The sequence below is a fragment of the Manihot esculenta genome, chromosome 9, assembly GCF_001659605.2.
Source record: "Manihot esculenta cultivar AM560-2 chromosome 9, M.esculenta_v8, whole genome shotgun sequence".
Lineage (NCBI taxonomy): Eukaryota > Viridiplantae > Streptophyta > Magnoliopsida > Malpighiales > Euphorbiaceae > Manihot > Manihot esculenta.
This window is the reverse complement of record NC_035169.2, coordinates 26,794,287-26,809,184: the sequence shown is the minus strand read 5'-3', so window position 1 is coordinate 26,809,184 and position 14,898 is coordinate 26,794,287. Positions and strand designations below refer to the sequence as shown.

At 31.0% G+C, this 14,898-nt stretch overlaps 1 protein-coding gene across 1 annotated transcript; it reads right to left on the bottom strand.

The window, feature by feature from the left end:
- Positions 1-5,550: 5,550 nt before the first annotated feature.
- On the bottom strand, positions 5,551-14,443 carry LOC122724637. The gene is made up of 7 exons (XM_043960168.1): positions 14,007-14,443; positions 12,411-12,867; positions 12,128-12,304; positions 6,890-6,952; positions 6,501-6,806; positions 5,866-6,381; positions 5,551-5,775 (listed from the first exon to the last, which is right to left on the bottom strand). Exons 1-7 carry the CDS (start codon positions 14,441-14,443, stop codon positions 5,551-5,553), a joined length of 2,181 nt encoding a protein of 726 aa, XP_043816103.1.
- Between the last annotated feature and the right edge of the window lie 455 nt (positions 14,444-14,898).

Genomic DNA, 14,898 nt, shown 5'->3' with positions numbered 1-14,898 from the left:
AAACTGGAATGTCAATGGATTTAAACTCAGGAAACAAAGTACGAAGATAATCACTTGAGGGATGGCCGTAGCGCCGGTGCCAGAGCCATAACTGTCAGGTTGAGGACCCTTGAGCTAAATGAGCTAACCCAGTACTTGAGATCTCCTCCACATAGTACAGTCCATCTTTCTCAGTACCACGGCCCAGTACCGTGCCCGTATGAATATCCTGCAAAACACAAAAATGAGGATACATGAGTACTCTGCAATTTAACTGTTTGGTGATCTGACTGACAGAGAGTAATTTGCAAGATAAGGAAGGTACATAGAGGCTGTTGGAGACATTTAAAGTGGGGGTTATAGAAACGGTACCACCACCGATGACTGGGAAAGAGCCACCGGTAGCGTTTAGAATATTGGATTTTGAGGGTGGGGCTGACACAACAAAATCTGAAGAATCATTAGTCATAGTGTCTGTAGCTCCTGAATCAAATATCCACCCACTAGTATTTTGTACCTTGTTAGAATTAAAACAAGCAGAGGCACATTTAGATTTATTTAAAGAGACAGGGGTAGAAAGGTCATTTGCCCTCCTTTCTAACCCTAAAATACCTCCTTTCCGATCATAAGGGACACCCGTGCCTCCTCATTTCGCGGCTCCTTGTAGTGCCGTGATAAACATCTCCATCATCTTTGCCCATACAACATAATTGGAATCATTCAATTTTATGTCGGACGGTGGCTGTGCTGAATTAAGAGTGAATTGGTTCACTGATTTTTGATTTCCATCTTGGCTATTCTGAATTAACTGGAATAGTTTTTGTGACAGGTCTGCTATTGGATCAATTATTGCCTGGGATTGGTCAACCGGGCTGGGGAGGTCGGCCATTGTTGTTTCGGTGAGAGAAAGAAGTTGGGAAGGGTATCTGGTAAAGGATTATTGCAGGATGGCTATATTTTTAGACCGAAACCTGCTCTGATACCATCTTGAGATTATAGGAAGAAAACTGTTTTTATTTTCTTACCACTTGTGTAGTAAGTTACAGAGTTTATATAGTACATGATATGAATAATTAGATCTTTGATTGAGCCCTCAATTATGTCCTAGAATCGTGCTATGCTAAATATGGTAAGATTTGATCACTGATTGATTTACAATCATGGCAGAGGATTCTTTCCAACAACTGATTGATTTACAATCATGGCAGAGGATTCTTTCCAACAATTTTGATATACAACATCATCTTTTACACTTGATTAATTTTGGGAGCCTGAAAACATTTTTCTTATTGCATTTCAACCATAAACATATGTAGCTAAATTCTCTTTTTAGTTGCAGGATAATTGAAGTTTTAGTTCATTTAGTTGTGAGATCTAATTGGTTTTATTATTTTCTTAATGTTTCTTGGTATTTATATTGTTTTTGTACCTATTATTTATTATTGTTCTATTGATTGTAGCATTAAGGTGTCATTGCTCAATCAATAGGATAATATATTATTATTCAAGTTGATTAAATTCATAATTATTTTAGTTTAATATGAAATTAGTGGTGAATTAGTTTAAGTAAAGCCTTCCTAAGGAACAAAATAATCAGATTAAAATGAATCGAGCTTTTGTGTTATTAGTTAGAATCAGGTTCTTCTAATTCCTCATGTAGTAATTAGATTAAATTATAATAGCGTCTCCTACTACTTTTCAAAAGCTAAAGCTAGTTAACGAACATCTCTTAGCTAGTTTAAAAATTAAGATTGAGTGACTAAAGTTTCTTCGACATCTATAACTATTTTGTCTATAAATAATTAGAAATTATTTTTGCATCTATGATCAGCCAATAAGACTAAAACTGGGATTAAACTTTCAGTAAATCAATCTCATATTGATTTTCTCGCTTAAATCTAATTACTTTACTTCTTTTAGTTGGTTTAGGTTAATTCTCATTGAAGTAATTTTTAATTCCTTGCTTTTTAAAACTCCCATTTTATTTTTATTTTTATTTTGTCTTGCAAGTGAATTAACTTCCTTCCAATCTCTATAGGACAAACCCTGCTCACCACTATCGCAATTTAGTTTGATTTAGAAAAGTAGAAATTTATTTTTGGTGGCCTCGACACCTACTAAATCTTAGCGCCATTGCTAAGATATAGTTTTAATTCTTTTAGTAATTCTTTTGAATGGCACATTCTAATCCTTTGGGTAGACTCAACTTCAAACAAGGAATCGAGAAAACCGTGAGGAGGTTGAGAAAAGAGATCAAATCGAGATACAAAAATGTTTCATCCTCCAAGTCTAATAAAGAGGTATTGGTTGCTGTCGAGGGAACAAATCATGGGCACAGAAGAAACAATATCTGACCCAAACAATTCTTTTAATGAATTTGAAATTGAGAAAAATATGGCTAATAAGCAAGCAATCAATGATGTCAACAATGTTGTTGATTCCCAACCACTTTGTATCAACTATTAAGAACTAAGTGCAACACTTAAGCTAAAGTCATGATTGATTTATCTACTCCTTATCTTTTGGGGACGTGAAACGGAAGATCCTCATGGGTCCTTGAGTTCCGTATTGCATGCTCCAATATGAGACATAATGAGTTTTCGAAGAACATATTAAGCTGAGGGCCTTTCATTTCTCATTAGTTGATGATGCAAAAGATAATTACATTACCCACCTTTAGGCTCAGTCACCACATGAGGAGAGAGGGCGAAATTATTTTTGGACCAACTTTTCTTGCTTTTAGAGTATCTGCAATTAAATATTAAATTTAAAGAAGCAAGAAAAGGAATACATAAACAAGATCATGAAAAATGTTGAGCCTGTAGCTATCATCTGCATTTTAATTCGACTCTAAGTATAATGTCCTTTTTAATTCTTTTGAGCCTGTAACTGATTTGACTTTATTTTTTCTATTTAAATGAAATTTACCTTTTAGAATTTATTATTTAATATGTTCTTTTTTAATTTTAAATTAATTGTTACATGAATAATTTATATTTTATTTATTATATATGTTGTATAATTAATTAATACTTTTTCTATTTCAACAAAAAATAACTTAATATATACCCATATTATTTATTTTATATAGGAAAATTAGTATGAGAAGTCAAATTTTGTAAGTCTTTCTGATTTTATCCAAATATTTAATTCAAAAGTAAAGGCCAAATACCAAACATTTATTTATTGATTTTATCTAAATTTAAAAATTAAAGCTGGGAAAGTGTTTATATTTGCATGGTATAACACGTGTCATTCTTTATTATGTTTTCGTGGTCTGACATGCCATATAGAATAACTATTTTTTTCTCTAAATAGGCTTGTTGGTATGAAAATCCAAACATTCTATGCCATTTTATAATTTAATCTAAAATCTTATTTTGTGGCACGGCATACCAAATTTTCAAACGTTTTAGCAATTTTTAATCAAAGGGTATTGTTATAATTTTTCATATTAAAAATCTCGATTGTCAAATTTTTGTTTCCTAATACATTTTTTTAAACAAATTATAGGAAAAAAAAAGTAAAAATAGAATATATATTAGTGTTTTTCTATTGGACATTATGGAACATTAAAATCTTGTCTCTTGGCAGAGGGTGAGCTTACATGCTTTGTTTCTTATTTGATGAGTATACTATGGCGTAGGGAATTCAGGCTTCAACATAAAAGGAGATATAAGTGTTTTGAATGAGATTTAAGAAATTATAAAATATAATTTGTATTATAATAAAATTTTCAAAACATTTGATAATTTGGCATGTTGTATTGAGAATTAAAGTTTTGGGAACAACTAGAAATTATATTTAACCATTAAACCAAATATACCCTTATTCTCCTGTAAAACTGCTACATATAGTATTAGTCCTTCAATTCTATTCTTAATACAATTTAACTCGATTAATCCCATTAATATAGTATTATTTAATTTTGTAGAAAAAATATATATTTTTAGTCTATTTTTCCACTTCAATGCAGAGAATATTTCTTTTCTATACATCATAAAAGACATATGAACAAACATTATCTCTTTATATCTCAATATACACTTATATCTCTATACTAATTGAGATTAACTTATTGAATACCTTCACTAAAATTGCAATCTATTCAACACTTAAACTTATAAAAATGATAATAATTAAACACAAATTAGTCATATTATTGATGGTTTATTAAAAAAAAAAGTAAAAATTGATCATACATTTTGTTGGTTGTGCACTAATTCTTGCTAACAGTGTTATAAATTTTTATAAGTTGATAAAGTTAGAAGAATATATTGTTATTATTTTAATGAAAATTTGTAGTCCAATTAGCTAATTTTCAACTACAGTTAATAATAAGTGAAACTATTTCTGACTTCTTTTTATAAATAATCCATTATATGGTTAATTTATATTTAATTTTTGCAGTTTTTGAAAGATTAAGGATTCAATAGATTACAATTATATTTCAAGTATTTAAAGTATTTAATGGGAAAATATGAAACGGATATAAGCTCAATTAAGTCTTTATACTTTCACTCGAGAACCAAATAAGTCAAATTTAAATTTTAGGTCAATTCAGCCTCTGTACTATTATTCAAGGATCACATAAGCCATCATTTAATATAATATTATTTTTTAATAACAAAATATTTTTTTAAAAATAATATTTTTTTATATGATAAAACTTCATTTTTTTAATTTTAAAACTTATTTATTATGTCTTAATATTTTTTAAATTTTATGGTAACTAAAAAAACTAACTTTAATATTTTTTAAATTATAAAAAAATATTTTATTATTAAAACATAATATTATATTATATTGTTAGGACTTATTTGGCCCGCAACAAAAATACAAGGACTTAATTGGTCCTAAATTTAGAATTGCGCTTATTTGGTCTTGAGGAAAAGTATATAGACTTAATTGAACTTATTTCTAATATGAAATAATATAGTAGTGTAAGTGTAGTTTTCTATAAAGAAACGTATTCAACATATGTCAACTATAAGATAAAAAACAATTTACAGCCACTAATTATTTTTCCTCTCTCTCTCAAAATTCACTCAACTCAACCATTCACAATTTAGCCTAAGTGCATGCTACCCTATTTCCGTTGATTATTCTCCTTTTGTAATTGACTATTAGTTAAAAATAAGTTAAAATTAAACCCTTTGAATAATTTCTTCCTCATAAAAATTCTACTTAAAACTTTTAAAACAAAATTTAAACAGTAATAAACTTTCTATTTTATTTTGAACTACTAATTTTATTTAAATTAGCATCAACACCATATATGATAATGGGTTATATTATTAGCTTCAAACAACGGATAAAATTAATCATAATTTTGCTATGTAAAATAGAATGCCGCATAATAAAATATATTAGCAAATTTTTTTTAAAAAAAAATAGCAATATTTGATTTCTTTTTTTATCAGTTAAAAAATTGTAACAACAAGGTATGATTAAAAAAATAATAAATAATTTTTTTCTCAATAATTGTCGGATATTAATAGTAGGAGAGCACTTAATGTTCCTCTATATATAATTAACTACAAAAAAATATGTAACAGTAGATGTGACTTTCTATTTGCATCCCTCTGGAATCTTCCCTACAATTGTTGGCTTAACATCAATGCATTCAGATTTTGCTGGGCCTTCAGGACCACTATATGTCAAGTCAATGTTCGCAAGTTCCACTTTTTCACATGGGACTCCACTGCTGCATATAAGTTGAACGGTAAGAGCAGTTGCAGAAGTTCCCTTTATATTTTTGAAGCTAACATCACTAATCTTCACTTTAGATGGTTCCTGGAAAAAAAAAAAAGAGAAGAAATAATTATTTATACAAACAATAAGTAATTATCATATAATAGTATATTGTTTTGGAACAGTTATCACCTTTTTATTGCATTTGTTCCATGGACAATACATTTGATCTACAATAATAGGATTGGAGACATTTTCCATAGTAATATCTTGGAAATGAATATTAGTTGCAGTATTAGGAAACATTGCAGGCCAAGTTTTAATTCTAACACCATTAGTTGTACCGGTGAGGGTGCAATCGGAAACAGTAATTCCGGAAACAGGATCTTCATTCTCATACTTCCCCAAGCTCCCTATGCTGATGCCATGACCAGGTCCACATGCCACTTTTGTGATTTTTAGATTTTCGGTTCCATCACCAATAGAGATACAATCATCACCCGTGCCTATTTTGGCATTAGATATAGTCACTCCCTTTGATCGCCCAATATGAATTCCATCCGTATTAAGGCTACCTTCAGGTGTACTGACTTTGAAGCCTTCAAATGTGAAGTCGTCACATCCCAATACATTGACGTGAAAGTACTTGCTATTAAGAGACGTTATGTCACGAACTAAGCCTTTGGTAATGAAGTTAAACCTTATATTCTGATGAAAAATGTAAAGCAATAAAAGCATTTTAGAAAAGTTTTGGTACGTAATTACAATTTATGGTAAATTTAAATTAGTAACATTTTGTAATATCATGTAAACTAAAAAAAAAGTACCATAGGATGTTTCTTGCAACTCTTTGGATCTTTGTCACAAGATACTCCCTTCCATGCAACTTGTCCTTGACCATCTAAAGTTCCTTTTCCAGACAGTGTGAATTGATCAATATGGTTAAAATTAAACCAACCATCTCCCCCTGTAAGCTCTGGTGGGGCTTGCACGGTTCCCTGAACTTCTACCTCTATTGCCCCTTTGCAAGGACCTGTAACATTCACTATACCTGCCAAGAATTTCCCTGCTGGAATCAATATTTTACTAGATCCTGCTGCTGCGCAAGCCTCTTTCCAAGCATCTGCTATAGCCTAAAAGATAAAGGAAAGAGAAAGGTAAGAATTTTAAGTTTAGCTAATATCCTAATATTCATGGGTGAATTATATGTTTATACCTTACTTGCATCTGCTTTTCCATCAGGTGCTGCACCAAATTTTGTTATATCAAAAACAGCTGGCTGTGCTTGAACAACAGAGAAATTTATGAACAATAGAGATACAATTGAGAAAATTATTTTAGTATCCATTATTTTTTTTGTTTCCTCCCTTCTTTTATTTTTAATAAAGATTTTAGAATGATGGATTGATTTATCTTTCTACATGCTGCTTTATAAGGCTAAAATTTACCAAATTTAACTAAATACTAATAATATTTTATATATTTGGTATTAAGCAATTTTTTTAGAACCTCTGTATTTGGAAACGTTGAATATTCTAAGCTAAAATTAGATTCCCAAAATGTACCATAGGCTATATCATCCAAATCTCATGTTGTGGTTATGATGACATGTAGATAATTTCTCATGTAATTCTTAAAGCTAAAGATTATTTGTTAGAGAAAGAGTTATGATTTTTTTTTCACTTTTGATGTTTTAGTAAGATAATAAAGGACTGAAGAATAAAAAGAGAAAAATTATGTCTAGACTCTGAATTCTGAAATTAAAGGAGTCATGGGCGTAATGAAAGACACAAGGAAATAAGGAACAAAGTCTTGCTTAAACTCTAAGTCTCAGATGCACTACGTTATGGGCATAACATATCTAACGAAAGAAATCAGAGTCTAATTCCATATTTGACACACAATTTGATGATCCTTATCCGCAAAAACATATCAAACTCAATTGTTTTAGGAAAAATAAAGCACAAAATGTAAGTGAAATCATGGATATACCTAAATACACTTTTCCATCTAATTTTGGTTACTTGTATTTAGGCTAAACTAGGATTTTTAGTACTACACAAAGATGCTATTTTGATATACAACATCATCTTTTACACTTGATTAATTTTGGGAGCCTGAAAACATTTTTCTTATTGCATTTCAACCATAAACATATGTAGCTAAATTCTCTTTTTAGTTGAAGGATAATTGAAGTTTTAGTTCATTTAGTTTTGAGATCTGATTGGTTTTATTATTTTCTTAATGTTTCTTGGTATTTATATTGTTTTTGTACCTATTATTTATTATTGTTCTATTGATTGTAGCATTAAGGTGTCATTGCGCAATCAATAGGATAATATATTATTATTCAAGTTGATTAAATACATAATTATTTTAGTTTAATATGAAATTAGTGGTGAATTAGTTTAAGTAAAGCCTTCCTAAGGAACAAAATAATCAGACTAAAATGAATCGAGCTTTTGTGTTATTAGTTAGAATCAGGTTCTTCTAATTCCTCATGTAGTAATTGGATTAAATTATAATAGCGTCTCCTACTACTTTTCAAAAGCTAAAGCTAGTTCACGAACATCTCTTAGCTAGTTTAAAAATTAAGATTGAGTGAGTAAAGTTTCTTCGACATCTATAACTATTTTATCTATAAATAATTAGAAATTATTTTTGCATCTATGATCAACCAATAAGACTAAAACTGAGGTTAAACTTTCAGTGAATTAATCTCATATTGATTTTCTCGCTTAAATCTAATTACTTTACTTCTTTTAGTTGGTTTAGGTTAATTATCATTGAAGTAATTTTTAATTCCTTGCTTTTTAAAACTCCCATTTTATTTTTATTTTTATTTTGTCTTGCAAGTGAATTAACTTCCTTCCAATCTCTATAGGACAAACCCTGCTCACCACTATCGCAATTTAGTTTGATTTAGAAAAGTAGAAATTTATTTTTGGTGGCCTCGACAACTACTAAATCTTAGCGCCATTGCTAAGATATAGTTTTAATTATTTTAGTAATTCTTTTGAATGGCACATTCTAATCCTTTGGGTAGACTCAACTTCAAACAAGGAATCGAGAAAACCGTGAGGAGGTTGAGAAAAGAGATCAAATCGAGATACAAAAATGTTTCATCCTCCAAGTCTAACAAAGAGGTATTGGTTACTGTCGAGGGAACAAATCATGGGCACAAAAGAAACAATATCTGACCCAAACAATTCTTTTAATGAATTTGAAATTAAGAAAAATATGGCTAATAAGCAAGGAATCAATGATGTCAACAATGTTATTGATTCCCAACCACTTTGTATCAACTATTAAGAACTAAGTGCAACACTTAAGCTAAAGTCATGATTGATTTATCTACTCCTTATCTTTTGAGGACGTGAAACGAAAGATCCTCATGGGTGCTTGAGTTCCGTATTGCATGCTCCAATATGAGACATAATGAGTTTTTGAAGAACATATTAAGCTGAGGGCCTTTCATTTCTCATTAGTTGATGATGCAAAAGATATTTACATTACCCACCTTTAGGCTCAGTCACCACATGAGGAGAGAGAGAGGGCGAAATTATTTTTGGACCAACTTTTCTTGCTTTTAGAGTATCTGCAATTAAATATTAAATTTAAAGAAGCAAGAAAAGGAATACATAAACAAGATCATGAAAAATGTTGAGCCTGTAGCTATCATCTGCATTTTAATTCGACTCTAAGTATAATGTCCTTCTTAATTCTTCTGAGCCTGTAGCTGATTTGACTTTATTTTTTCTATTTAAATGAAATTTATCTTTTAGAATTTATTATTTATTATGTTCTTTTTTAATTTTAAATTAATTGTTACATGAATAAGTTATATTTTATTTACTATATATGTTGTATAATTAATTAATACTTTTTCTATTTCAACAAAAAATAACATAATATATACCCATATTATTTATTTTATATAGGAAAATTAGTATAAGAAGTCAAATTTCGCAAGTCTTTCTGATTTTATCCAAATATTTAATTCTTAAAAGTAAAGGCCAAATACCAAACATTTATTTATTGATTTTATCTAAATTTAAAAATTAAAGCTGGGAAAGTGTTTATATTTGCATGGTATAACACGTGTCATTCTTTATTATGTTTTCGTGGTTTGACATGCCATATAGAATAACTATTTTTTCTCTAAATAGGCTTGTTGGTATGAAAATCCAAACATTCTATGCCATTTTATAATTTAATCTAAAATCTTATTTTGTGGCACGACATACCAAATTTTCAAACGTTTTAGCAATTTTTAATCAAAGGGTATTGTTATAATTTTTCATATTAAAAATCTCGATTGTCAAATTTTTGTTTTCTAATACATTTTTTTAAACAAATTATAGGAAAAAAAAGTAAAAATAGAATATATATTAGTGTTTTTCTATTGGACATTATGGAACATTAAAATCTTGTCTCTTGGCAGAGGGTGAGCTTACATGCTTTGTTTCTTATTTGATGAGTATACTATGGCGTAGGGAATTCAGGCTTCAACATAAAAGGAGATATAAGTGTTTTGAATGAGATTTAAGAAATTATAAAATATAATTTGTATTATAATAAAATTTTCAAAACATTTGATAATTTGGCATGTTGTATTGAGAATTAAAGTTTTGGGAAGAACTAGAAATTATATTTAACCATTAAACCAAATATACCCTTATTCTCCTGTAAAACTGCTACATATAGTATTAGTCCTTCAATTCTATTCTTAATACAATTTAACTCGATTAATCCCATTAATATAGTATTATTTAATTTTGTAGAAAAAATATATATTTTTAGTCTATTTTTCCACTTCAATACAGAGAATATTTCTTTTCTATATATCATAAAAGACATATGAACAAACATTGTCTCTTTATATCTCAATATACACTTATATCTCCATACTAATTGAGATTAACTTATTGAATACCTTCACTAAAATTGCAATCTATTCAACACTTAAACTTATAAAAATGATAATAATTAAACACAAATTAGTCATATTATTGATAGTTTATAAAAAAAAAAAAAGTAAAAATTGATCATACATTTTGTTGGTTGTGCACTAATTCTTGCTAACAGTGTTATAAATTTTTATAAGTTGATAAAGTTAGAAGAATATATTGTTATTATTTTAATGAAAATTTGTAGTCCAATTAGCTAATTTTCAAGTGCAGTTAATAATAAGTGAAACTATTTCTGACTTCTTTTTATAAATAATCCATTATATGGTTAATTTATATTTAATTTTTGCAGTTTTTGTAAGATTAAGGATTCAATAGATTACAATTATATTTCAAGTATTTAAAGTATTTAATGGGAAAATATGAAACGTATATAAGCTCAATTAAGTCTTTATACTTTTACTCGAGAACCAAATAAGTCAAATTTAAATTTTAGGTCAATTCAGCCTCTGTACTATTATTCAAGGATCACATAAGCCATCATTTAATATAATATTATTTTTTAATAACAAAATATTTTTTTAAAAATAATATTTTTTTATATGATAAAACTTCATTTTTTTAATTTTAAAACTTATTTATTATGTCTTAATATTTTTTAAATTTTATGGTAACTAAAAAAACTAACTTTAATATTTTTTAAATTATAAAAAAATATTTTATTATTAAAACATAATATTATATTATATTGTTAGGACTTATTTGGCCCGCAACAAAAATACAATGAGTTAATTGGTCCTAAATTTGGAATTGCACTTATTTGGTCTTGAGGAAAAGTATATAGACTTAATTGAACTTATTTCTAATATGAAATAATATAGTAGTGTAAGTGTAGTTTTCTATAAAGAAACGTATTCAACATATGTCAACTATAATATAAGAAACAAATTACAGCCACTAATTATTTTTCCTCTCTCTCTCAAAATTCACTCAACTCAACCATTCACAATTTAGCCTAAGTGCATGCTACCCTATTTCCGTTGATTATTCTCCTTTTGTAATTGACTATTAGTTAAAAATAAGTTAAAATTAAACCCTTTGAATAATTTCTTCCTCATAAAAATTCTACTTAAAACTTTTAAAACAAAATTTAAATAGTAATAAACTTTCTATTTTATTTTGAACTACTAATTTTATTTAAATTAGCATCAACACCATATATGATAATGGGTTATATTATTAGCTTCAAACAACGAATAAAATTAATCATAATTTTGCTATGTAAAATAGAATGCCGCATAATAAAATATATTAGCAAATTTTTTTTTTTAAAAAAATAGCAATATTTGATTTCTTTTTTTATCAGTTAAAAAATTGTAACAACAAGGTATGATTAAAAAAATAATAAATAATTTTTTTCTCAATAATTGTCGGATATTAATAGTAGGAGAGCACTTAATGTTCCTCTATATATAATTAACTACAAAAAAATATGTAACAGTAGATGTGACTTTCTATTTGCATCCCTCTAGAATCTTCCCTACAATTGTTGGCTTAACATCAATGCATTCAGATTTTGCTGGGCCTTCAGGACCACTATATGTCAAGTCAATGTTCGCAAGTTCCACTTTTTCACATGGGACTCCACTGCTGCATATAAGTTGAACGGTAAGAGCAGTTGCAGAAGTTCCCTTTTTATTTTTGAAGCTAACATCACTAATCTTCACTTTAGATGGTTACTGGAAAAAAAAAAGAGAAGAAATAATTATTTATACAAACAATAAGTAATTATCATATAATAATATATTGTTTTGGAACAGTTATCACCTTTTTATTGCATTTGTTCCATGGACAATACATTTGATCTACAATAATAGGATTGGAGATATTTTCCATAGTAATATCTTGGAAATGAATATTAGTTGCAGTATTAGGAAACATTGCAGGCCAAGTTTTAATTCTAACACCATTAGTTGTACCGGTGAGGGTGCAATCGGAAACAGTAATTCCAGAAACAGGATCTTCATTCTCATACTTCCCCAAGCTCCCTATGCTGATGCCATGACCAGGTCCACATGCCACTTTTGTGATTTTTAGATTTTCGGTTCCATCACCAATAGAGATACAATCATCACCCGTGCCTATTTTGGCATTAGATATAGTCACTCCCTTTGATTGCCCAATATGAATTCCATCCGTATTAAGGCTACCTTCAGGTGTACTGACTTTGAAGCCTTCAAATGTGAAGTCGTCACATCCCAATACATTGACGTGAAAGTACTTGCTATTAAGAGATGTTATGTCACGAACTAAATGAGGGACCAAACAACTAGAACATAACTCTAAAAACATCCTCCAAAAACCCCCTAGAACATCATGAAACAATCATGCAAAACATGCAAAGGAAGGCTGAACAGGGCAGGTTCGGCGGCACCTTCGGCGGCCGAAAGTCCCAGACAGAGACGAAAGTCTCTTTTCGGGGGCAAGCTTCGGCAGCCAAAAGGCATGCCTCCCAGGCAGGTTCGGCGGCCAAAAGTCCTTCGGCTGCCGAACCTGGTTTCTGCCAAAAGGGCAGAAACTGGTTCCTCTTGCGCAAAAGCCTCCCCTTTTCACTTCAACATGCATACAACTCATTTAAGTCATGCAAATATACATACATTAGCTCCTAGGGGCTTCAAACTATCTTAAACCCCATCTACAACACATCAAACCACACAAAACCAACATACATTATCCATAAACCAACATGAACCCAAAAACTCATAAAACCCTACACATGCATTTCTACTTCAAGAATCAACTTAAAACTTGTTAAAAACATATAGTGAGCTCAAGATCGGCCCTTACCTCTTGAAGATCGAGAGGAAAACGACCCTAGCTTGAAGATGGGAGAGATTTGAGTTCTTGAACCTCAAAGCTCCAAAACTCGCTTTAAACTCAAAAATCTTCAAAACAAGATGAGAACTCATAAGAAAAACATGAAAACTCGAAGGGAGAAGCTCAAAACAGAGGAGGGGCGGTGGAGAGCTCACCTTGGCCGAAAACGGGAAGAAAAGCTTGCCCGTTTCGGCCATGGGGTCCTTTTATAGGGCTGTCCTTACCACCTTTCGGCGGCCTAACGTGCCCCAACAACGCATGCAAGTTCGGCAGCCGAACATAAGGTTCGGCGGCCGAACCTTGGCTAATTCAAACAAGGCTTTCGGAGGCCTAAAGCGCTCCCAAAACATCCCCACGTTCGGCGGCCGAACCTGGCAAAGTCTCCAAAGCCCTCTCCACTTAAAACTTGGATTTATTTTCATTAAAAACCATAAAATACATCAAAACATTTTATGAAAACATGGTTTTACCCTTCTAGAGGTCTCCGACATCCGAGACTCCATCGGACGGTAGGAATTTCGATACCGGAGTCTAGCCGGGTATTACACAGCTGCTGTATGAGCCATGGCACGGTACTTAGCCTCTGTACTGGACCGAGCAACTGTGGACTGCTTCTTCGCACACCAGGAAATGATATTCGAGCCTAGGAACGTGCAATAGCCTGTAGTTGACCGTCGCGTCATCGGACAGCCTGCCCAATCTGCATCAAAAAAGGCAGAAAGAGCAAGTGTAGTATCGGAACGAAGATTGAGACCATAATGTATCGTGCCCTTTAAATAACGCAAGATGCAACGAACATATTTCAGATGAGCATGAGTAGGTGAATGCATGAATTGGGACACAAAATTTACACTAAAAGACAAGTTAGGTCTGGTTAAAGTGAGGTATTGCAAGGACCCGACAATGCCCCGAAAAGATGTTGGATCGGAAAGTGGTTCAGAATTAATTGGCGGATTGTGTTTAAGATCTAATGGAGTGGCCATTGGCTGACTGTAATACCCGGCTAGATCAGGCATCAGAATTCTTACCGTCCGGTGGAATTCGAAGGTGTCAGAGGTTTCTAGAAGGGTAAGAGAACAGCTTCTAAAATATTTTTAAATGATAAGTTTTGAAGAGAAAAGACTATGGGGACAATTGCCAGGTTCGGCCGCCGAAGGTAAAGTTCGGCCGCCGAAAGTGCCTTAAGTTCGGCTTCCGAAACTCCACGTTCGGCTCCCGAACGTTGCATGGTTTTGCATGCAGGTTTGGCTGCCGAAGGTGAGTCGGTCAGCTCTCTATATCAGCGCCTCCAGTCGGTGAAATGGACAAGTGTTGCCTCCAGATCATAGACAGAGGTGAGGCCACGTCCTCCATGAGTCATCTTCAAGGTTTTATCAAAGTTTGCAAAGTTTTAATGTGTTTTGTTGTGGTTTTGAAGGTTTTTAGTCAAAAAGCTAAG